Source organism: Somniosus microcephalus, chromosome 9 (genome assembly GCF_052327205.1).
Source record: "Somniosus microcephalus isolate GS21.2 chromosome 9, FLI_Smic_1.0, whole genome shotgun sequence".
In the NCBI taxonomy this organism is placed as follows: Eukaryota; Metazoa; Chordata; class Chondrichthyes; order Squaliformes; family Somniosidae; genus Somniosus; species Somniosus microcephalus.
This window is the reverse complement of record NC_140995.1, coordinates 72,229,759-72,253,580: the sequence shown is the minus strand read 5'-3', so window position 1 is coordinate 72,253,580 and position 23,822 is coordinate 72,229,759. Positions and strand designations below refer to the sequence as shown.

Here is a 23,822-nt window from a genome sequence, read left to right as displayed (position 1 = left end):
TGGAGGGAAGGTCATTGATGAAGCAGCTGAAGATGGTTGGGCCTAGGACACTGCCCTGAGGAACTCCTGCAGCGATGTCCTGGGGCTGTGATGATTGACCTTCAACCACCACAACCACCTTCCTTTGTGCTAGGTATGACTCCAGCCAGTGGAGCGTTTTCCCCCTGATTCCCATTGACTTCAGTTTTACTAGGGCTCCTTGATGCCAGACTCGGTCAAATGCTGCCTTGATGTCAAGGGCAGTCACTCTCACCTCACCTCTGGAATTCAGCTCCTTTGTCCATGTTTGGACCAAGGCTGTAATGAGGTCAGGAGCCGAGTGGTCTTGGCGGAACCCAAACTGGGCATCAGTGAGCAGGTTATTGGTGAGTAAGTGCCGCTTGATAGCACTGTCGATGACACCTTCCATCACTTTGCTGATGATTGAGAGTAGACTGGTGGGGCGGTAATTGGCCGGGTTGGATTTGTCCTGGTTTTTGTGGGCAGTTTTCCACATTGTCGGATAGATGCCAGTGTTGTAGCTGTACCGGAACAGCTTGGCTAGAGGCGCGGCTAGTTCTGGAGCACAAGTCTTCAGCACGATAGCCGGGATGTTGTCGGGGCCCATAGCCTTTGCTGTATCCAGTGCGCTCAGCCATTTCTTGATATCACATGGAGTGAATCGAATTGGCTGAAGACTGGCTTCTGTGATGGTGGGGACCTCGGGAGTAGTCCGATATGGATCAGCCACTTGGCACTTCTGGCTGAAGTTGGTTGCAAATGCTTCAGCCTTGTCTTTTGCATTCATGTGCTGGGCTCCACCATCATTCTTGGAGCCTCCTCCTCCCGTTAGTTGTTTTATGGTCCACCACCATTCACAACTAGATGTGGCAGGACTGCAGAGCTTTGATCTAATCCGTTGATTGTGGGATCGCTTAGCCCTGTCTATAGCATGCTGCTTCTGCTTTTTAGCATGCATGTAGTCCTGTGTTGCAGCTTCCCCAGGTTGGCACCCCATTTTTAGGTACGCCTGGTGCTTCTTCTGGCATGCTCTGCTACACTCCTTGTTGAACCAGGGTTGATCCCCTGGCTTGGTGGTAATGGTAGAATGAGGGAACGGTGGCATTGACTACCAATACTGCCATTGCTGTTGCCAATACTTTTGTATTGACTACTCATGTTGCTCCTGCTCCATTCATTGGCTATGGGTGCCGCTGCCACTACTGGTGTATTGACTGCTCATTCTGCTTCCACTCGGTGTACTGGCTGCTGATGCTGCTCGCACTACTGGTGCCACTGCACTGGCGGCAGGCGCTGCTTAGTACATTGACTGCTCGTGCAGCCCCTATTCCATGCATTGCCTGCAAGTGCCACTCCCACTAGGAGCATTGGCTATGCGTCATGCACCCAATTGTATTGCCTATAGATGCCGCTCGCGTTCCGTGCATTGGCTGCAGGTGCTGCTTCGGTTTAACGGCCAGTGCCGTGGCTGCAGGTGTCGTTCCCACTCTGTCCACTGGCTTGCACGACCAGTGCCGCTCCCACTGCATTGGCTGTCGGTGTCACTTCGTGCACTCGTTGCAGATCTGCTCCCACTGCAGGCGCCGCTCCCACTGACGCTCGCGTCCCGGGCACTGGCCGCCGCTGAAGCTGTCATGCGCAGTTAGCGCGGCGCTCGCCCCTTCATTTCCATGGCGACCGAGGCGGCGGGCCGAAGGAAGGCGCTCTCCCTGCTCCGGGCGGCCCGCTCCCGCTACAAGAGCCTGCACATCTCCGACGATGTGTTCGGCGAGTCGGGCGGTGGCAGCAGCAGCGACGACAACCCATTTTACAGCACGTCGGCCGGCAGCTCCTCGGCGGGAAGCTCGCAGTCCGACTGGGAGGAGGGGGAGCCGGGCACGGCGACCAGGGGCCGGACCGAGAGCGGGAGCAGCAGGCCCGGGGCCGCCGGGCACCACATCCCGGAGCCGGGCGACAGAGAGGAAGAGGCGGCGGCGGGGTGGACGGAGCGGCTGAAGGACATCGCGTTCCCTCCGTTCGTCGACACGGCCGGTGAGGGGTAGGAGCGGGAGGGTCGGGCCGGGCCAGGAAGGGGTAGGAGCGGGAGGGCCGGGCCGGGGTAGGAGCGGGAGGGCCGGGCCGGGGTAGGAGCGGGAGGGCCGGTCCGGGGTAGGAGCGGGAGGGCCGGGCCGGGGTAGGAGCGGGAGGGCCGGGCCGGGGAGGGGTAGGAGCGGGAGGGCCGGGCCGGGGAGGGGTAGGAGCGGGAGGGCCGGGCCGGGGAGGGGTAGGAGCGGGAGGGCCGGGCCGGGCCGGGGAGGGGTAGGAGCGGGAGGGCCGGGCCGGGCCGGGGAGGGGTAGGAGCGGGAGGGCCGGGCCGGGGAGGGGTAGGAGCGGGAGGGCCGGGCCGGGGAGGGGTAGGAGCGGGAGGGCCGGGCCGGGGAGGGGTAGGAGCGGGAGGGCCGGGCCGGGGAGGGGTAGGAGCGGGAGGGCCGGGCCGGGGAGGGGTAGGAGCGGGAGGGCCGGGCCGGGGTAGGAGCGGGAGGGCCGGGCCGGGGTAGGAGCGGGAGGGCCGGGCCGGGGAGGGGTAGGAGCGGGAGGGCCGGGCCGGGGAGGGGTAGGAGCGGGAGGGCCGGGCCGGGGAGGGGTAGGAGCGGGAGGGCCGGGCCGGGGAGGGGTAGGAGCGGGAGGGCCGGGCCGGGGAGGGGTAGGAGCGGGAGGGCCGGGCCGGGGAGGGGTAGGAGCGGGAGGGCCGGGCCGGGGAGGGGTAGGAGCGGGAGGGCCGGGCCGGGGTAGGAGCGGGAGGGCCGGGGAGGGGGAGGAGCGGGAGGGCCGGGGAGGGGGAGGGGGAGGAGCGGGAGGGCCGGGCCGGGGAGGGCCAGGCCAGGCCAGGGAGGGGGAGGAGCGGGAGGGCCGGGCCGGGCCGAGGAGCGGGAGGGCCGGGCCAGGGAGGGGGAGGAGCGGGAGGGCCGGGCCAGGGAGGGGGAGGAGCGGGAGGGCCGGGCCAGGGAGGGGGAGGAGCGGGAGGGCCGGGCAGGTGAAGGGTAGGAGCGGGAGGGCTGGGCAGGTGAAGGGTAGGAGCAGTAGTGCTGGTGAGGTCCGGGTAACCGATGGGCTCCGCCCCCCACAGGCCGGATCCGTGACCCCACCTGTTGCTTCCTGCTGTGTTGTAATGCGGGTCGTTGACTCCCCCCAAGGTCCGGTCCGTGGAGCCCTGAAACTCCTGCAGCTGTGCGGGCTGCTTCAGTCTCCAGGCCATCTGTATAGTATGTGTTTCTGAACCCACTTCCTCCTTCCCTGGACTTGCCCCGTACAAGGAGCGTTCTTTGCATGATGTTTCTCTTAATCATTGGGTGCCGGGAAGTTGGGCAAGGGCTGGGCGGGTTTGCTGTACTCGCTTGTGCTGGCTCAGGTGGGAGATGTCTCAAGGACTTTGTGATGTGTGTGTGAACAGCCAGGGTCGCTGCTTGTGTAGAAACACCCCCGGTCTCTGTTAGTCGGTTCTTTTACTCTCTGATTCCTCTGTGTAAAGAGGTGTCCAATTCTCGTACACAGCTTTGCGATCTGATTGAGCTGTAGGTGTGAATTATTTATCCTACACGGCTTGCTTTTGCTGGACATCTCGTTAAGTATTAGAGGTTTAAACTCTTGTGGGTGTTCCACTTTTGGATTTGTTGATTTTTTTTTTTTGCTCATGTCGCATCAAAACAAAATTGTCCGTCAGAAATAAATGAATGTTTTGCACAGCAAATAATCGTTAAATGGTCAGCTACATTCTGCAAAAATCTATACAAGATTGGGTCTGAGTTGAGGTAGTTAAATTGGGGAGAAGTAATGCAGAGATTTAATTATTTACCATCCTCCCCTATACACAGAAATCTGTTTATTTACATTTATGTTTTACAGGAAGACATTAGGGTCTTTGGTAGACCAGTTTGTTGAATTTTAGATGCATCTGTTTATTGTGAGGTTTTATTTTCATGATTTGGAGAATTATTAAAGGCAGTGCATTTGCCTGTTTGTTACAATTTGCTGTAATCCCGAAACTAAATTAATTAACGGTCGTCTTGCCTATCTATGAATTCTCTCTCCTCTCTCCTCTCTCTCTCTCTCTCTCTCTCTCTCTCTTCCACCCCCCCCTCCCCCCGTTCTGTAATGGTTGAGACATAGTGGAGGTTTTATTTTATAGTTAACATACTTTATGTAGGTCTAATCGTTATTCACAATTGCTTAATAAATATCTTTACAACTTCAGTTAATTTGACTAAAGGAAACTAGCAGAAGGTTCAGCAACGAGACCAGAGTTTTGTGTATAGATACCCAGTGATCGTGAATTGTGTGTGTGTCAGCCACAGGGTTTAAACAGTTTGCACGATATTCTCACTAGCTACAAGTATACCATTCAAGAAATTTTGAAATCTAACCAGTCAGTCACTTTTAACATTGTTGCCTTCTATTTAAATCTGGATTGTATTCTTCCATTTCCCTTTTTCATTCGCACTCTCCTGTGTCTCATTCCTTGGACAAGTAGATTGCAGTGGTTCTTTTTGGCCCCTTGCATTCCTGTGTCCTTCAAACCTCTTTCTCGTTTGTGTCTGTTTATGTGGCAGCTGCTCTTCACCGGATATGTTATCGAGTGAGGCCCTCTCTCCCTGCCCCTTCTGATGGAGAGGCAGCTAATCTTCCCACCCCTCATAATAGCGAGGCAGAACCCCCCTCCCCCTGGCAATGATGCATATGGTGGTGATGCAGGCCCCTTCCTTCTAACTGTCATTGTGAAGCATTCAGATTAAGATAAGATGAATCAAAAATTATTTCACAAATGTTTGTACAGATAATTTATCTTATGACCAGTGTAGGGGATGGCGTGTGCCCAGTCAGCTTCACCTCTGACTGTCTGAGCAGTTAGAATCGCTCCCACACCCCTGGGTTCTAGACACTGGACTTAAGTACAGGTGGCGATACAGAAAATCGAGTAGACAAGTGGTTTGGTGCAAGAAAACAGCAAATTTTATTAAAGGCACAATAAAACACAATCTTACTGAGAATTACTGATACAGTTACAGGCATAAACAATTACGCTTATATGGGAATGGGGAACACACAGCACATCGAGGGAAACAAATACATAAAAAATCCCCTTATCCTTATCCCACCCCCGATACCTAACTAGATTAAGCTACGAAGGGCCAGGAATTCATGCTCACCAATTCGAAACCTGTTGATTTAACTGGTTGTGGGTTTTGAGGTTTACTCTTGTCCTTTGGGGTTCGTCGTGGTCGCAGGGCGCGGCGATGGAGTTGTTTGTGCGAATCACCCTCCCTTTTCTCCGTTAACGCCTTCGTCGAGTACTTTGTCGCGATGGGTCTTCGGGCGGTCGCCGACGGTATTACTGCGGTTGGGGTTCGGTTGGCGGTTTTTACCGTTAATGAGATTTTCCTACCCAAGCTTCGAACACCAGTTTATTCTTAATTGGGCTTTACTGTCCAAGTATCAAACGCCAGCTTATAACTAGGCAGTTTGTCCCCCAACGCACCTTTCCGTTGCCCTTCTCTGCCTTTACTGGTTTTACTGTTTTTCTCGTCTGTTTGTGGCCATGTGTGTCCTGTGCGTTTTTGATTCGGGTCTCGTTCTCCTCCCGCGTTTGGCCTCCGGTGTAGTAATGGGTGTCCTTGCTGTCGAGCGGTGCGGGGAGGGAGAAGAGGGCCCGCCACTAGGTGCGAAGCGAGAGTGAGAGGCAGGAGCCCGGAGCAAGAGGCAGGCGGCAAGAGATAAGAGACCGATCACTACCGGTGGGCCTACAATTATACCTGGTTCTTCACCCCTTATCCGCGCACCAAATCAGGTCAGTCCTTTGTCTACCTTTTGGCGGGCTCGTTTAAAATGATTACAGCTATTTACTTTAACGACTTCTGGGGCGGTTGTCTCCTTGTATAATGGCTTCCATATCCTGGCTGTTTGTTATTTATGAAACTTAATCGTGTTTCCTGGCTTGGCAGCTACCTGTGAGCTGTTAGTGATTATTTATGCGAAGAGTTGATGGCCTTCAGATTAGGGCCACCCTGACTTGACCTGTTCCAAGGTGAAGAATGCATATTCTGTGTTTACCTAGCTGTCTGGCTTTACAAAGTCTTTTCACAGATCCATGCATGTTAAGTTTCATTTCAGGGCCTGCCTTTTTGCAGGGCCTTGCTTTTAAAATCCTGTTGGTTTTGGTCACGAGGTCTCAGAAGCCGTTTTGGGTGCCCTTTTGTAATGAAATCTGTTAGTCTTGCCTGTATCTGTTTTGCACTCATGTATATTACCCTCCCCCACACGGTGTATAGTTTCACTTCCCTCTTTCCTGACTAACCTGGAAGGTTCCAGGTCTTGGCTCTTGGCTCCGCCCCTGACTTCTCTTACTTAAAGATCTCAGGATCTGTATGACTCATTCCTGTGAGCCAGTCGGTGTGTTGAGATGTTAGCTCTGATCTTAGTGATTAATAGCCAACTTGTTAAAGTCTATAACTTCTAGTTTTGTGGTTATTGAAGGCACATCAATTTTAATCACTAAAGAATACTAGGATGGATCGACTCCTAAAACCAGAGCGTCTGGACTTGGATCCACATTCTGCTGAAGCATCAAATCAATTTGGACACTGGCTCAAATGCTTCTAACTCTTCGCGAGGGCCTCATCCGCTAGCGAGGTAGATAAACTGAGTCTACTGACTACTCGCGTTAATCATTGGATTTATTCGTTCATCCGGGACGCCACCTCTTACACGGAGGCCATCACTATCCTGAAGGCCCAATACCAGAGGCCAGTAAACGAAGTGTACGCCAGACATCTGCTGGCTACACGCAGGCAGCGACCTGAGGAATCAATGGACGATTTCTTACAGGGCCTAAAGGACTTGGTCCGAGACTGTAACTGCAAGGCCGTGACGGCCAACGCGTACTCTGACGAATTGGTCCGCGATTCCTTCATCACGGGCCTCAAATCGAATTATATCCGGCAGAGACTGCTGGAGAAGGAGGTCCTGGACTTAAAAAAGGCAGTGGCCACTGCGCGATCGCTGGACGTGGCCCAGAAAAACTCTGACTCTTATTCTTCCGGCCATGCGGCCCTCACCGCCTCGAGCGGGCCGCCATCTTGGAATCAGCCATCTTCCCCATCCAGGCCTCAGACCAGCTCTACACCGCCGGAGTCCCCACACAGAAGTTCACCCAGGAGTCCTACTACAGCGGCAATGTCTCGAGGCCCGAAATGCTACTTCTGCGGCCAGGCCAAGCACCCCAGACAACGATGCCCAGTGAAGGACGCTACATGCTTCAAATGTAAGAAAAAGGGGCATTTTAGCAAAGTCTGCAGGGGGAATCCGATTTCCAACTCCGTCACCGCCTCGTGCGTGCCGTGCGGGCCGCCATCTTGGGATCCGCCATCTTTTCCCGACTCAACGGGTGCCCAGGGCCCAACAGTGGCTTCGATCACGGTGGATCAATCCAGGCCACACCCGCTGACAAAATCCATGATGGACATACAGGTAAACGGGAATTTAACGAAATGTTTAATTGACTGTGGGAGTACCGAGAGTTTTATCCACCCTAGCCTGGTATGGCGGCACTCATTAACGGTAACCCCTACATGGAGCAGAATTGCTATGGCTGCTAAGCCCCACACTTCGGACATTTTGGGCTACTGTGTGGTAACACTGACTGTAAAAGGCACGGACTACAAGGATTTTAAACTCCTCGTGATGCCAGAACTCTGTTAATGTAATCTTGGGCCTGGACTTCCAGTGCCACCACGAAAGTGTCATGCTAGCATATGGCGGGTCCCAGCCGCCACTCAGTCTGTGGCCTATCAACCTTAAAAATCAGCCCGCTCTCTTTATTCGCTAATCTCGCTCCGAACTGTAGGCCCATAGCGACCAAAAGTAGACGGTACAGTCTGGAAGACAGACACTTTATCAAGGCGGAAGTGGACAGACTCCTGCGGGAAGGCATTATTGAATGCAGTACCAGTCCGTGGCGTGCCCAAGTAGTCATAGTTAAAAATAGCGAAAAGAAACGGATGGTAATTGACTACAGCCAGACTGTTAATATTTATACCCAGCTGGACGCCTACCCTTTACCCCGCATATCAGAAATGGTCAACCAGATTGCGCAATACCGAGTCTTCTCGACTATCGACCTCAAATCCGCGTATCACCAGCTCCCCATTAGAACGGAGGACCGCCCATACACCGCCTTTGAGGCGAACGGACGCCTCTGCCATTTTCTCAGAGTGCCCTTCGGGGTAACAAATGGGGTCTCGGTCTTCCAACGTGAGATGGACCGCATCGTTGACGAGAATAAACTACAAGCTACCTACCCCTATCTGGACAATGTCACTATCTGCGGGCACAACCAGCAAGACCACGATCTAAATCTTGCGAGATTTTTTAAAACTGCCCTAAAGCTGAATCTAACCTACAACGAAGACAAATGTGTCTTCAACACAACCCGTCTCTGTATCCTCGGCTGTGTGGTGGAAGATGGGGTAATTGGACCGGACCCTGACCGATTACGCCCCCTAAAGGAACTGCCCCTGCCACACAATCCCAAAGCTTTAAAAAGGTGCCTGGGATTTTTTTCGTATTATGCCCAATGGGTGCCCAATTACTCTGATAAGGCCCGACCCCTCATTAAATCGACGTCCTTCCCACTATCAGCTGAAGCTCGGGAGGCTTTCACCAGTATTAAACAGGACATTGAAAGGGCTGCACTGTGTGCAGTGGACGAAAGCATTCCCTTTCAAGTCAAAAGTGATGCGTCAGACTTTGCCTTAGCTGCGACCCTCAATCAGGCTGGGAGACCTGTGGCCTTCTTCTCCCGAACCCTTCAGGGACCTGAAATCAGGCACTCTTCTGTCGAGAAGGAGGCACAGGCTATAGTGGAGGCAGTGCGGCACTGGAGACACTACCTAGCCGGCAAACGTTTCACCCTGCTCACCGACCAGCGGTCGGTGGCTTTCATGTTTAATGACAAACAAAGGGGGAAAATCAAGAATGACAAAATACTCAGGTGGAGGATCGAACTATCCACGTTCGACTATGATATTATGTACAGGCCGGGAGCCCTTAATGAACTCCCAGACGCCCTATCGCGGGGAATGTATGCCAGCATTCATACGGACAAATTACAGGGTCTCCACAACGACCTCGGTTACCCAGGGGTCACCCGACTATACCATTTTATAAAGACCCGCAATCTGCCCCACTCCATTGAGAAGGTCAGGGCAATGACCAGAGCCTGCCGCATCTGTGCAGAATGCAAGCCTCGTTTCTACAGGCCTGACTGTGCACACCTTATCAAAGCCACACGACCATTCGAGCGCCTAAGTCTGGACTTCAAGGGACCCCTTCCCTCTGCCGACCGTAACATATGCTTCCTCAATATCATCGATGAATATTCCCGCTTCCCCTTCGCCATTCCCTGCCCAGACATGACCAGTGCCACGGTCATCAAGTGTCTCTGCAATCTATTCTGCATGTTTGGCATGCCGGACTACATACACAGCGATAGGGGGACGTCATTCATGAGTGACGAACTGCGCCAGTTCTTGCTCTCAAAGGGGATAGCCACTAGCAGAACCACTAGCTACAACCCCCGGGGTAATGGGCAAGTGGAAAGGGAGAATGCTACTGTTTGGAAGGCTGTCACGTTAGCCTTAAAGTCAAAAGGCCTTCCGACCTCCCGCTGGCAGGAAGTCCTCCCAGACGTGCTCCACTCCATAAGGTCTCTGTTATGTACAGCCACTAACGCTACCCCTCACGAAAAGATGTTCGTTTTCCCCCGGAAATCCACCTCGGGCATATCTCTACCCGCCTACCCGCGTGGCTGACGTCTCCGGGGACAGTACTATTGCGGAAGCATGTGAGAGGCCATAAAACGGACCCCCTTGTGGAAAAGGTACAGCTCCTCCATGCAATCCCTCAGTACGCCTATATCGAATACTCTGACGGGCGAGAGGACACTGTTTCCATAAAAGACCTCGCTCCCTCGGGGAGCGGAGAGAACGATGAGAGACTACCCGAGGAAGGCCTACACCAAAAAGAGACAGGACGCCCAGAGGTATCAATACCCAACTTTAACCTGGAGGACACTGCGGAGGCCCGGACAGCGGAGGAACCAGAATCCACTCCCCTAGAGGCACCCCAACCGGCTTTGCGCCGATCACTGAGAACTGCAAAACCTCCTGACAGACTCACTTATACCAACTTTTAAGAAACATCACCCCGATGGACTAAATCTAAAGAAGGGGTGAATGTAATGAAATCTGTTTGTCTTGCCTGTATCCGTTTTGCACTCATGTATATTACCCTCCCCCACACGGTGTATAGTTTCACTTCCCTCTTTCCTGACTAACCTGGAAGGTTCCAGGTCTTGGCTCTTGGCTCCGCCCCTGACTTCTCTTACTTAAAGATCTCAGGATCTGTATGACTCATTCCTGTGAGCCAGTCGGTGTGTTGAGATGTTAGCTCTGATCTTAGTGATTAATAGCCAACTTGTTAAAGTCTATAACTTGTAGTTTTGTGGTTATTGAAGGCACATCACCTTTTTAATAACTTGTCCATACAGGGTCCCTTTATCCATAACTATTGGGGAATGTGGGAATTTTGAGAATCCTACACCAGTCCATTTCAGAATCGTCAAGCCACGCAGGGATTCTCCTTTTCTCTTTTTTATCCCTTCCTGCCCACCCCAAGCACTTTTCAACCGAGGGCTTCTCTTCGGGCATCTGTCAAAACCTTAAAGCTCTCAAGCTGAACATTTGATTTGGTTTCTCTTGGAAGACCTTCTTGGTCTATGCCATTCCCTAGAGCAATTCTCAACTGATTTAGGATGATGGATTGACATAATATGCCTTTTTGTTTATATCCATTCTAGGGATGTTAGTAGTGCTGGCATGGTCAGCATTTATTTCCCATCTCTAGTTACTCTTGAGAAGGTGGTAGTGAGCCGCTGCCTTGAACCGCTGCAGTCTGTGTGGTGAAGGTACTCCCATAGTGCTGTTTGGGAGGGAGTTCCAGGGTTTTGACCCAACGGCAATGAAGGAACGGTAATATAATTCCAAGTCAGGATGGTGTGAGACTTGGAGAGGAACTTGTAGGTGATGGTGTTCCCATGCACCTGCTGCCATTGTTCTTCTAGATAGTAGAGGTCGTGGGTTTGAGAAGTGCTACTGAAGAAGCCTTGGAGACTTGCAGCAGTGCCTCCTGTGGATAGTACACACTACAGCCACGGTGCACTGGTGGTGGAGGGAGTGAATGTAATACACAATAACATTGGGATATTTTTGTAAATGAGAAGAGTGGGAGGTAGAGTGGGAGAGGGGGAAGAGTTACAATGGCAAATTACCTCCGAAGGCATGGTCCAGATAATCCATTCTATCCCCCACCCCATCCCCAAAACTCCTAGGTGAGTCAGGGTAGGAACTTTAGCAACAGACAGACCCCATGAATGCTTTGTGGCATTGAGGATGGTAGCCCCGTCTTGTGCTTGATGGTTGTTTGCCTGGAAGATTTGGTGCAGCACTGCACGAGTTACTGGCACTGAAGCTGGAGCTTCAAGTTTTTGCCAACAGCAGCAGCTGCACCTCAGTAATCTCAATCAGTCCATCCATCCATTCATCCAAAAGAGCGGCGCAGGATACCACTGAAACTTTACCCTCCATTTCTCCTATCCCTGGAATTCTATTCCCAATAGTGTTGTTGCCAGGATCTTTTTCCTTTTGTGTTCAGAAATTTAAATGTAATCAGACTTGATGGAGAAATTCTACTGAGATACTGAAGGGACCAAGTAAAGCAGCTGCCTTTGCTCTCAACAGTTACTGGGGCCAATTTTGAGGATGTGACTGTGCCTAATATAAAGATCTGAGGAAGCCACATAGTGAATTTGAAATAACAACAGAAAATGCTGGAAAAACTCAGCAGGCCAGGCAACATCCGTGGAGAGAAATTAGAATCGACGTTTCGGGTCGAAACCCTTTTTCAAAACTGGAAAGGAAATGAAATAGATCGAAGGCAGGGCTGCGATAGAACAAAAGAAGTAAAGAGACATTAAGAGGTATTCAAACCAGACGAGATGGTAATAGGACAAGTGGAGACAAAAGACGGCTCGGATTAGGTGTGAAGTGTACTGGCAGAGCTGCCATGTGGGAGAGAAAAAAGGGAAGGGGGGGGGGGGGAGGGAAAAAGATTATAAGTAAAAATGTAATAGGGGCCGAGGTTATGATCTGAAATTGTTGAACTCGATATTGAGTCCGGAAGGCTGCAAAGTGCCTAACTGGAAGAATTTGGACGGTTGCCTTTCGTTTGACTTGACAATTATTTGATTACAAAGTGAGCACCAAAGCTGTTGCTCTACCAGATCTGTGTGTGCTTATTGTAACTTTTAGAAAATAAAATCTAAATGCAATAAGGTATTTAGGAGAAACATCTTTACTTAAGAGAGTTGTGAGAATGTGGAACTTGATAATGAAAGACTTGCCTTTATATAGCGCCTTTCACAACTTCAGGCTGTCCCAAAGCGCTTTACAGCCAATGTACTTTTGCAGTGTAGTCAATGTTGTAATGTAGGAAATGCGGCAGCCAATTTGCACACAGCAAGCTCCCATAAACAGCAATGAGATAATGGCCAGATAATCTGTTTTTTAGTGATAATTGAGGGATAAATATTGGCTAGGGCACCGGGGATAACTCCCCTGCTCTTCAAAGTAGTGCCATGGGATCTATTACATCCACCTGAGAGAGCAGACGGGGCCTCAGTTTTACGTCTCATCCGAACGACGGCATCTCCGACAGTGCAGCACTCCCTCAGTACTGCACTGGAGTGTCAGCCTAGACCTTTGTGCTCAAGTGTCTGGTGGGACTTGAGCCCACAACCTTCTGACACATGGGTGAGGGTGCTACCAACTGAGTCACAGTCGACACAGTACCACATGGAGTGGTTGAGGTGAATAGCATAGATGCATTTAAGGGGATGTTCGATAAGTACATGAGGGGAAAGGAATAGAAGGATATGCTGATAGTGCGATGAAGTCGGTTTGGGAGGAGGCTCGTTTGGAGCATAAACACTGGCATGAACAGTTGAGCCGAATGGCCTATTTCTGTGCTGCACATTTAATGTAATTTTGCTTTTCTTTTTACATAACTTTCACAGTACTTGCTGAACAAAAAAAGTAATCTTGGAGGACTGGGAAGAATTCATTTGTTATTTAAGCTATAAACCATGAAAACAATGTAGGTAATAGACACTGGGTACAATGTCTCACTTGTGTAGCATAAAGATGATATACAGGGCAAATACCATTTAGTTTAACATAATCTCCATCAAAGCATGTGGTGAAATGTTTTCCTCTACCCTCCAGTATGTATGAGATGACGTACCACAAATCTTTCCACCTGGGTGGAAGTTGCTTGAATAATGTGATCGGTACAGTGTTCACAGGCAGTTAGGAAAGCAAACCGAATGTTCTGATGTACAGTTCGGTAAGTTGGGAGAGGTAATTCTAATAATTGCATCCTCCCTTGGTGATGCTGCACATGAAGTACTGTCTGCAGTTTTGGTCTTCCTAATTTAAAGAGGGTAGGAACACCGGTAGGCCATTCAGCCCCTCGAGCCTGTTGCGCCATTCAATTATATCATGGCTGATCTGCAACTTAACTCCATCTACCTGCCTTGGTTCCGTATCACTTAATAGCCTTGCCTAACAAAATATCATCTCAATTTTGACTTTTTCAGTTGACCTCCCAGACGCAACAGCTTTTTGGGGAGAGAGTTCCAGATTTCCACCACCCTTTGTGTGAAGTGTTTCCTGACATCACCCCTGAACGGCCTGACTCTAATTTTAAGGTTATGCCCCCTTGTTCTGGACTCCCCCACCAGAGGAAATAGTTCCTCCCTCTCTACCCTATCAACTCCTTCAATCATCTTAAACACCTCAATCAGATCACCCCTTAATTTTCTATACTCAAGCCTAGTCTATGCAACCTGTCCTTGTAATTTAACCTTTTAACCCCGGTATCATTCTGGTGAATCTGCGCTGCCCCCACTCCAAGGCCAATATATCCTTCCTGAGGTGCGGTGCCCAGAACTGAACACAGTACTCCAGATGGGGTCTAACCAGAGCGTTATGAAGTTAATACAGTAGAGGGCGGAGCACTCTGTTCATGCATGGCATGACAGCAGTTGTCCAAATAAAGTTAAGAGGCAGACCTGTACTTCCCTAAAGAAATATGGTCTGCATTGGAGCAAATGTTTTATTGTAGGGCAGAATCAAAAATGCCGTAATCCTGTTCTAACAACAGTTGATGTACTGATGTAAGCATTACAGATTTTTGCACATCTTCTAGAAAAGTAACTAAACTACTTTTTTGCTTTTTCCTGTCACAGGTCCTGTACATCAGATGCCGTTAAATGCAAGTGCAATTGACTTCTTTCAGCTCTTTGTCCCTGATAACATTATAAGGAATATGGTTGTTCAAACAAACATGTATGCCAAAAAGTACCAAGAAAGATTTGGCTGTGATGAAGGTTGGAGTGATGTTAGTCTTCCAGAGATGAAAACCTTTTTGGGATATATGATCTCCACTAGCATTCACCACTGCGAGTCTGTCCTGAGCATATGGAGCGGTGGGTTTTATAGCAACAAGAGCATTGCACTGATGATGACACAAGCCAGATTTGAAAAGATCCTGAAGTACTTCCATATTGTAGCATTTCGCTCCAGCCAGACAACACATGGTCTATATAAAATTCAACCTTTTTTGGATTGCCTACAAATGACATTTGATACTGCATTCAAACCATCTCAAACCCAGGTATTGACATCAATAGGCACCGTAAAGTACGCACTGTTGCATGATTAACCCTTTCTAATGGGGTTTCCAGAATATTGTTTAATGAGATTAAAGTAGTAGAATTTACCTGAGGTTTTAACTTGAACTGATGAATGTTGACTATCCTGTCCATGTCTCTGTGCCCCCATTGGAATTGTTTGGTGTAACTTGTACGAAAGAATTGCCTTTCTTCACTGGCACTGTGTTGTAACAGTGCTTTTCCCATGGAATGCACTTGCCATGTGCTATATTCCAGCAGCCATGTGCCAATTCCCAGCAGCTGCCTCACATCCTATTGTTGGCTTGGTGCTGGGAATCTGCAGATCGAGAGTTCTAACTTTGGCTGGACTGGCCAGTAGACACTGGGTACATTTGCGCAAGGAGAGGAATATTGAAGGGAGGACCAACCTTGCAGCTCTTGGGCATTTAGTGTTTGGTTCATCAGTAGGGGTCTAGAATAGTTCCACCTTGCTGATGGGAAAATCGTACCAAGGGAGAAATTTAAAAGAAAATGGAAAATTTTAGACTACTTTCAATGGCTGGATATTTGGTAATGATTGATCCATCTGCTCATGGTTTAATCCTGTGTGAAATTAAGTGCAGGACTGGTGAAAGCAGCAGCTCTTTCTGTGATGCCATTATAATGACAGTGATTCAGTCAGGGAGGCAAGAATCAACTGTGGGTACTTTCTTAACCTTGGCTGCCACTTTGGCTCAGTATTGAAAAGTCTTCTGCCAGCAGTTTTTGCTAAAAGTGTTAGGTGACACGATAACTTGATTTGTGTTATCAGTGTTGCTCATTCTTGATCTGATTGTGATGCATGTACGTCACTGTTCTCTGCCCATGCCAGATATTTTCTCTTTCACAGTGCTGGGAAATATTGACCTAATAAGCTGCTATGGGTATAAAAACAGGAAAAGCTGGGAATTCTCAAGCAGGTTAAACAGTCCTTGCGAAATGTCCTCCCCTTTTCCTTTGCCGAGGATTCCCCTCCACTGTAGTTGAGGGGGCCAACGACTGAGTCCTGTGCTTCTGCCATTGCCACTTCTTTTCTGTTTCTGTGTCTCATCCTCCACTCCACCAGCCTCTGAATTAAGAATGCTACCTGACCTGTTGAGTATTCTCAGTTTTTTTTTCTGTTTTTTGGATTTCCAGTTTCTGCAGTATTTTATTAGCTGCCACGAATAGATTTCTTTGTAAACTCCCAACCTGTTAGTTGCGTAGTTTTTATTTTAAATTGCTCTACATCTCGTTTCTAATCAAATTTTTAAAAGAAAACTGATGCACTGGTGGGTTTCTGCTCACTAAATCCATCTACGATGAAAAGTACCTTAAATGTCAGATTGTTTGTTTCTGTTAACTGGGATATTGTGTACTCTGGCTAGTACCATACCGCTGGACTAGAAATATTCAAATATATTAGCATGTAAAGCAGACATCTTTTCATGAAATGCACACTGCCCAGATTACACTCTACAGAACACCAGTAGTTCTAAGCATGTTGAGAGTCACAGCTTTAAAAGTATTCTGCAAATTTCTTGTCTCCAAGCTGTTTACCCAGCTGAAGGGAAGGAACATCTATGTGCTACCTGAATAGTGGAACATTTTTGTAATCAACAGAATTAATTTAAAATTACCGTTCGAGGGAAGGGGAAAAAAATCTCCTGTCTTCCCCTGGCAGGTTTTCCAAATGCTACTCCATTTTTATGTTCAAGCAGATTCATAACGGCATACATGAACACCAGGTTATTTTTAGATCACTGTTGAAGAGAAAGGACTCTGGTTGCAGTATGAGCAATCAATAAGGACCCATTATTGTTGGCAGGGAGTGGTAGTTAATGAGTCTGCCAAGCCTTAAAATGGATAGCAAGCAGGTTATCGTCCGATTTTCTCTCCAATTAAATGGCTGAATCATTGCTCGCCAGAGAGGATGGGAAAGAATTGGGGGCAAAAACTCATTAAGCAAGAGGTTCATTAGAATATTTGCTACAACAGCCCAGTAGAGATTGTCTACTTAGACTTCCAAAAAGCTTTTGATAAGGTACCGCACAAGGCTTCTCTCTACAAGATTGAAGCCTCTTGATTAATGGTAATATATTGAGCTGGATTGAGAACTGGCTGGACGGACATAGGCATAGCTATAAATGATTTGGATTTGTTTGGAGACCAGTCACCAGTGGTGTGTTGTATGGATCGGTGTTGGGTCTGTTCTTTACTATTTTTATTTATGATCTAGATATAGGTGTTGGGGTCATGATCTGCAAATTTGCAGATGATCTCAAGATCTGTGCAAGTGTTAGGACTGTAGACGATGCTCGCTGGCTTCAGGCGAATCTTAATGTGTTGGGAGATTGGTCTCCGGACTGGCAAATGATGCATAACACTGCACTTATCCAAGTTATATATGGGCAGGGTAAATGCTCAACATTCATATCTCCTTTTAGGGGTATGAATTCCTTCAAGCTAGAGCTGGATCTGTTTCTGGCTGGGTCAGACATCACCTTGTACAATAGGTAGGTACTGGAGGGAATTCAGAGCCAGAGTGATCTCCTGGACTAATTTCGATCGCCTAGATTGGTTGGGGAGGAAGTTCCCAGATTAACTTTTTCCTCCAATATTGGCAAGTGTTTTTATCTTCACACACAGGCTGGAACTAGTAATTGATGACTGGGCAGGAAAACAGTAATGCGGTAGCCTATGAGACATCCTGGTGGGAAGCTGTCGAGGCAGTGTCACGTAGGTGTGTTCTAAGCTATGTTTCAGCCAAAAACGGAAGGGAGGCGCTGTCCATGTTGGGCTTGGTTCCACCAGCTGGAGACGAGGCACAAAACTTTCTCGTTGGAGAAACACTCAGTTAATGAAGAATAAATGTCACCTTAACGTCACTAACGAAACAAACCAAATTCATGCTGTTATGACCAGGGAGGTGAAGGGGGAAGATTGCTAGCTGAACAGCTGAAACAGCTGAGTGACTAGGAATGGGACAGGGAGCTGCAGCCAGAATCTTAAATGAACTGGAAATTTAATGAACTCAATTCCTTCCTACCAATCAAAATCTCAGGGAACTACCCCGGATAATGACCACTTTTTTTTTGTTGCATGTCTTAGATAAGAATTGGTCAATCTTTGAAATCTTATCAATAGGAGTGTCCCATAGAGCTAGCTGAGGTGGAAAGGATAATGGGAGGGATGTGCAGGGGAAAGTCACTGGGCTTGGATGGTAGAAATCGTCAAAATCCTACCCAAATTGAGGTCAATATTACTGAAAGACTTGGATATAGGATCCCAAACTCTCCAGTGCACTCCAACACTCTTACTTCAGTGCTGCCACAGAAAGGGAAAGACTCCACCTGTAGTAGTCACAGCCGCCTTGTTGTTCAATGTTGACTGCAAACTACAGCAAAGTTACCCATATGGAATTAGTCCTTCTGCATATTGTATGCAGTGATCAGGTAGGATTTGTAAAAACTCAGACACTGAGGAAACACATCAAGACTTCTCTCAAGTGCACCATCACGACCCTTTCATTGGTTACTGAGAAACTACTTGAGATAGTGAGGGAGTGGTTACCCATTCTATACCCTGGAGGAATTCAGCTTCACCCTTGGTTTCATTCAGTAAGAACTCCATATGGCTCTTCTAGCTTCAGTGATATCAAAGGGCATCATTGCCACTTTGTTGAGTTTGTTGGAAGAGTAAGGCAAGGATGTCAACTTTCACCATTGTCATTTATAGCAGTCTTGGACCCGTTTGTGGTTTCTGTAGGGAAAACCTTTGTGCCTAAGTCTATGCACAAGATTCCTTGGTACACGTTTCTTTGCCAGTCGTTTTATTCGGGGTGGAGTCTTCTTAGGCAGTCCCTCGGAACCGAGGTTGACTTGCTTCCACATTAAAAAGGAGTTCGCAGGCGACTGATTAGTCCAATGCGGGACCTACAGTCTCTGTCACAGGTGGGGCAGACGGTGGTTGAAGGGGCGGGTGGGTGGGGTGCTTGGGTTGACATGCGCTCCTTGCACTGCCTGCGCTTGGCTTCCGCTTGCTCCCAGCGAAGGGACTCGAGCTGTTCATTTGTTGAAGGATTCGGCCAAGGTGAATCTTAGTTAAGAAAAATGATGAGTTTAGTTTGCATCCTGTCTGGCTTACATTGTGAATGGTGTCAGGCTCAGACCAGCTTGTGACGTTTTCTGTACAGGGCGAGGTGGTCTGAACGAGAGAAGCTGCGGTCGCAGTCAGGGCTTCTCCTCCACTTTGTGCGGTCTTGGGCCAGGAATTCCCAGGTGTCGGTGGGGATGTTACACTTTTTTCAAGGAGGCTTTGAGGGTGTCCTTGAAGCGTTTCCTCTGCACACCTGGGGTGCTCTTGCCGTGCCGGAGCTCTGAGTAGAGCGCTTGTTTTGGGAGTCTCGTATCTGGCTTTGGAGCTGATTGAGCGTGGTCAAAGCTTCGATGCTGGGGATGTTGGCCTGAGCAAGAGCACTGACGTTGGTGCGCCTATCCTGCCAATGGATTTGCAGGATCTTGCAGAGGCAGCGTTGGTGGTACCTCTCCAGTGCTTTGAGGTGCCTGCTGTACATGGTCCTCTGAGGCATACAGCAGGGCGGGTATCACTGCTGCTCTGTAGTCCATGAGCTTAGTGCCGGGTTTGAGGTCCTGGTCTTCAAACACTCTCTCCCTCAGGCGACCGAGGGCTGCACTGGCACACTGAAGGCGGTGTTGGACTTTGTCGTCGACGTCTGCCCTTGTTGACAGGCTCCCGTGATGCAGAAAGTATCACAATAGTGTGGGACAGGCTGGATGGACCAGAGGGTCTTTACCTGTCCGTTATTGTTCGTATGTACTTTCAGTGACTGTCATCAGGGTAATTATCACCTTCACGTGGGTGATAAGCTGGCAGATCGCCTGCCTGATTTTCACTTCTAAATATTAAATGATATCTCTTTCCACTTATTGTCCATTATTTCCTGCATCTCCCTCCATTAATTTTGCCCTTTGTATAGGATTTGGATTCACTCCATATAATTGCAATCCCACTCAAATTCCTGATTTTGTTGGGGGAGGTGGGGTGGAGAAAGCCAGATGGCATCATTATTGCAGCTTTGTAGTGTGCATATGGGCTGCTGCAAAATAATTTTTTTTTGCTCGTATAGACTGGTTAATGTTCAAGAATGAAACACCTATCTTAGACACTCAAATGGCTACAGCGCAGAAGGAGGCCATTCGGTCCGTCAAGCTCGTGCCGGCTCTCTGCAAGAGCACTTCAGCTAGTTGCACTCCCCCGCCCTTTTCCCGAGCCCTGCAAATTTTTTTCCTTCAGGCACTTATCCAATTCCCTGTTGAAAGCCACGATTGAATCTGCCTCCACCACCCATTCAGGCATTGCAACACCTCCGTTCAGTCTGCAAGTGTGATCATGATCATGTCATTTTAATTCTCCGTCCCACTCTGACTTCTCTGTCCTTGGCCTCCTACATTGTTGTAATGAAGCTCGAGGGACAGCACCTCATTTTTCGATTGACACTTTAGAACCTTCTAGACTCAACATAGAGTTCAACAATTTCCGGTCCTAGCCACTGCTGCCATTTCTTTTGACCAGCAGGTGCTGGTAATGATTCTGCTTTTGCCATTTACAGCTCCTCTTGACCCATCTTTTTGTTTCCTTCCTTGTCTCATTACCAGGTTTGCCTTGCACAATCATGTCTTGTCATTTAATCTCTCCTGTTTTCTACTCTATCTCAGACCTTCCCTTTCTTTCCTCCCTTTCCCTCCCTCTATTTGCTTAAAAACTGTTAAATCTCTAACTTTTTCCAGTTCTGGCAAAAGATCATCGACCTGAAACATGAACTCTCTTTTTCTGTTTTTCTCTCTCTGCAGATGCTGCCTGACCTGAGTATTTCCAGCATTTTCTGTTTTTTTTCTCTATATACTGTACCAAAGGACTCAGATCGTTTGTATATAATTCCTTTAACAACATGTTAGCTACAGTCTGAGTCTGTACCTTTATTTATGCTGTTTAACTGTACAGAGTGTGGTTACTTTAACAGCGTGGCTAAAACGCGATGACGTCACGCCGTTCATCACGTGATTCCCCCACTGGCGGGAAAACGTGATGACGTCAGCCACGGGACTGCAGGGGCAGTCCTCGTGGAGGCTCCAGAGAGAGCAGACCTACATTCGATGTTATCCTGCAGTTTCTTGTTAAAGCCTGTTTGTTTCATTAAAGTTCGTTTTGTTTGATCGCCTGAGTAGAACTCAGTCTTTTAGTTAGGAACCCACGTTCCTACATTGGTGACCCCGACTTTCGTGAACGGTTTTCGCGGAAGATCTTCAGCATGGACACGAACGCCGTGACTCTGAAACTGCCATAGTTCTGGGAGCAACAACCAGCCGCGTGGTTTATCCAGGCTGAAGCCCAGTTCGCCATCCGGAACATCGTCGTGGATCAGACCCGTTATTACTACGTGGTCTCCACCCTCGATAGCGCCACTGCCTCGCGGATCGTCAGCCTCCTCGGTAGTCCTCCTTCTGACAGAAAGTATGATACGTTAAAGGCGCGGTTGCTGCAGGTCTTCGGGCTCTCAGTCAGAACGCGCTCACTGGCTCCTCGCTATGCCCGGTCTCAGGGACTCCAAACCGTCCGAGCTCATGAGCCAAATGCTCACGCTCTTGGGTGCCGAACTGGAATGCTTCCTCTTCCGGGAGCTATTCCTCTGCCAACTGCCGGAGCAGGTGCAGGCTGCCCTAGCCAGATCCGAGATTACAGACTGCGCCGAGCTTGCTGCCGAAGCAGATAAGATTTTCACAGTAACCCAGCAGTGCTGCGTGGCCACGAGGTGCTCATCCCCCACAGATGCGGCTCCAGCTCCTCCTGCAGCGGGCTGGTGCTCCTACCACGCCCGTTTTGGCGCGAAAGCACGATGCTGCCGCTCTCCCTGCAGTTTTTTGCCCCCCAAAAAAACACAGCTCCTGCAGCGTTCCTGGCGAAGCAGGACCGGGTCTAACGGGCGCTCCGCGGCTGCGATGGCCATCGGATCTACGGGGAAACTTCTTTACATCACCGATTCCCTATCGGGTCGATGTTTCCTTTGTGACACCGGGGCGCAGTGTAGCATCCTACCTGCGTCGACTCTCGATATGCAAGCTGGGAACCACGGTTTTTCCCTCGTGGTGGCTAATGGCGCAGCCATTCGAACTTTCCAGAAGCGGCGGGTCCAAGTCTGTTTCGGCGGTCAGCGCTTCCATTGGGAATTTGTCATGGCCACAGTCTCGCAGGCCATCCTAGGGGTGGATTTTCTGTGTGCCAACGGCCTCCTCGCCGATGTCCATCAACGCGGCCACCTTCCACTCGATCCCGTGCCAGCACGGTACTACTGTGGCGCGCTCTATCGCCTGCACTTTCCCTTCTCCGGATGACTTCACTCGGCTCCTCAGAGTTCCCGGAGCTGACGAGGCCCACTTTCTCCTCGGCCACGAAGCATGGTGTTGAACATCATATCACCACTAATGGCTCCCCGGTTTATGCACAGGCTAGAAGGCTCAAACCCGGCAAGCTCGCGGCTGCGAAAGCGGAGTTCGACACGATGGAGCGGCTGGGGATTATTCGGCGGTCGAATAGTCCCTGGTCTTCGCCTCTCCACATTGTTCCGAAACCGGGCGGCGGCTGGCGGCCAAGTGGTGACTACCGACGCCTAAATGACGCCACTACTCCTGATCGGTACCTGATCCCGCATATTCAGGATTTCGCAGCCCATTTGGCAGAAAAGATAGAATTTCCCAAGGTCGACCTCGTCCGGGGGTATCACCAGGTTCCCGTGCACCCGCAAGATGTCCCGAAAACTGCAGTCATCACCCCTTTCGGCCTTTTTGAGTTCCTGCAGATGCCGTTTGGCTTGAAGAACGCGGCACAGGCTTTCCAGCGCTTAATGGACTCCGTGCTCCGAGACCTAAACTTCATCTTAGTCTACCTTGACTACATTCTCATCGCCAGCGCTAGCAAGGAAGAGCACATGTGCCATCTGCGTACCCTCTTTTTACTCGCCTCAGCCAGCATGATTTGATCATCAACCTGGCCAAGTGCCAGTTTGGCCTGCAGCGGATCGATTTCTTGGGACACCGCATAACATCAGACGGCGCCGTCCCCTTACTGACGAAGGTGGAAGCTGTTACCTCTTTTCCGCGCCCGCCAACCGTCAAGGCCCTGCAAGAGCTCTTGGATGGTCAATTTCTATCACCGATTCATCCCTAAGGCGGCTCAGCTAATGTAACCTTTGTACGGGGCCCTCAAGGGCAAGTCCGGTAAGGATCTAATCCGCTGGACAGCCGAGATGGACCAGGCGTTCGTCAACACCAAGAGCGCTTTGGCCAACGCAACCATGCTGGCGCACCCACTTCCAGGTGCCACCATTGCCCTTACCACAGACATGTCAGACTACGCCATCGGCGCAGTGCAGGAGCAGTGGGTGAACGGCACGTGGCAACCGCTGGTGTTTTTCAGCCGTCAACTACGGAAAAATGAAAGAAAATACAGCACCTTCGATCGAGAGTTACTGGCCCTTTTCCTAGCCATTCGCCATTTCCGGTTCTTATTAGAAGGACGTCCCTTCACTGCTTTTGTCGACCACAAACCTCTAACGTTCGCCATGGCCAAGACCGCCGAACCGTGGTCTGCTCGTCAACAATGTCACCTGACGTTTATTTCTGAATTTACCATGGACATGCAACATGTGTCTAGTAAAGACAACCTGGTGACTGCCTCTCCCGCGCGACGGTCCATGCGGTTCACCTGGGGATTGACTACGCCCTCATGGCTGCGGATCAGGCCTCGGACCCAGAGGTCCAATCATACAGAACCGTCCCCTCTAGTTTCCAAGCGACCGACGTCAGTTTCCAGGCCGCAGGCACCACGCTCCTTTGCGACGTCTCCATGGGCGTTCCCCGACTTATTGTGCCAGTTGCATGGCGCCGGAAGGTTTTTGACGCCATAC

At 49.7% G+C, this 23,822-nt stretch overlaps 1 protein-coding gene across 1 annotated transcript in view; it reads left to right on the top strand.

The window, feature by feature from the left end:
• The first annotated feature begins 1,429 nt into the window (after positions 1-1,429).
• Positions 1,430-23,822, top strand: part of pgbd5 (piggyBac transposable element derived 5) — a 66,162-nt gene continuing 43,769 nt past the window's right edge. The window contains exons 1-2 of the mRNA XM_085996765.1: positions 1,430-2,031; positions 14,396-14,823. Of these exons, the coding sequence (XP_085852891.1) occupies positions 1,671-2,031; positions 14,396-14,823 (789 nt within the window). The 5' untranslated portion in view covers positions 1,430-1,670. The remainder of the gene's footprint in view (positions 2,032-14,395; positions 14,824-23,822) is intronic.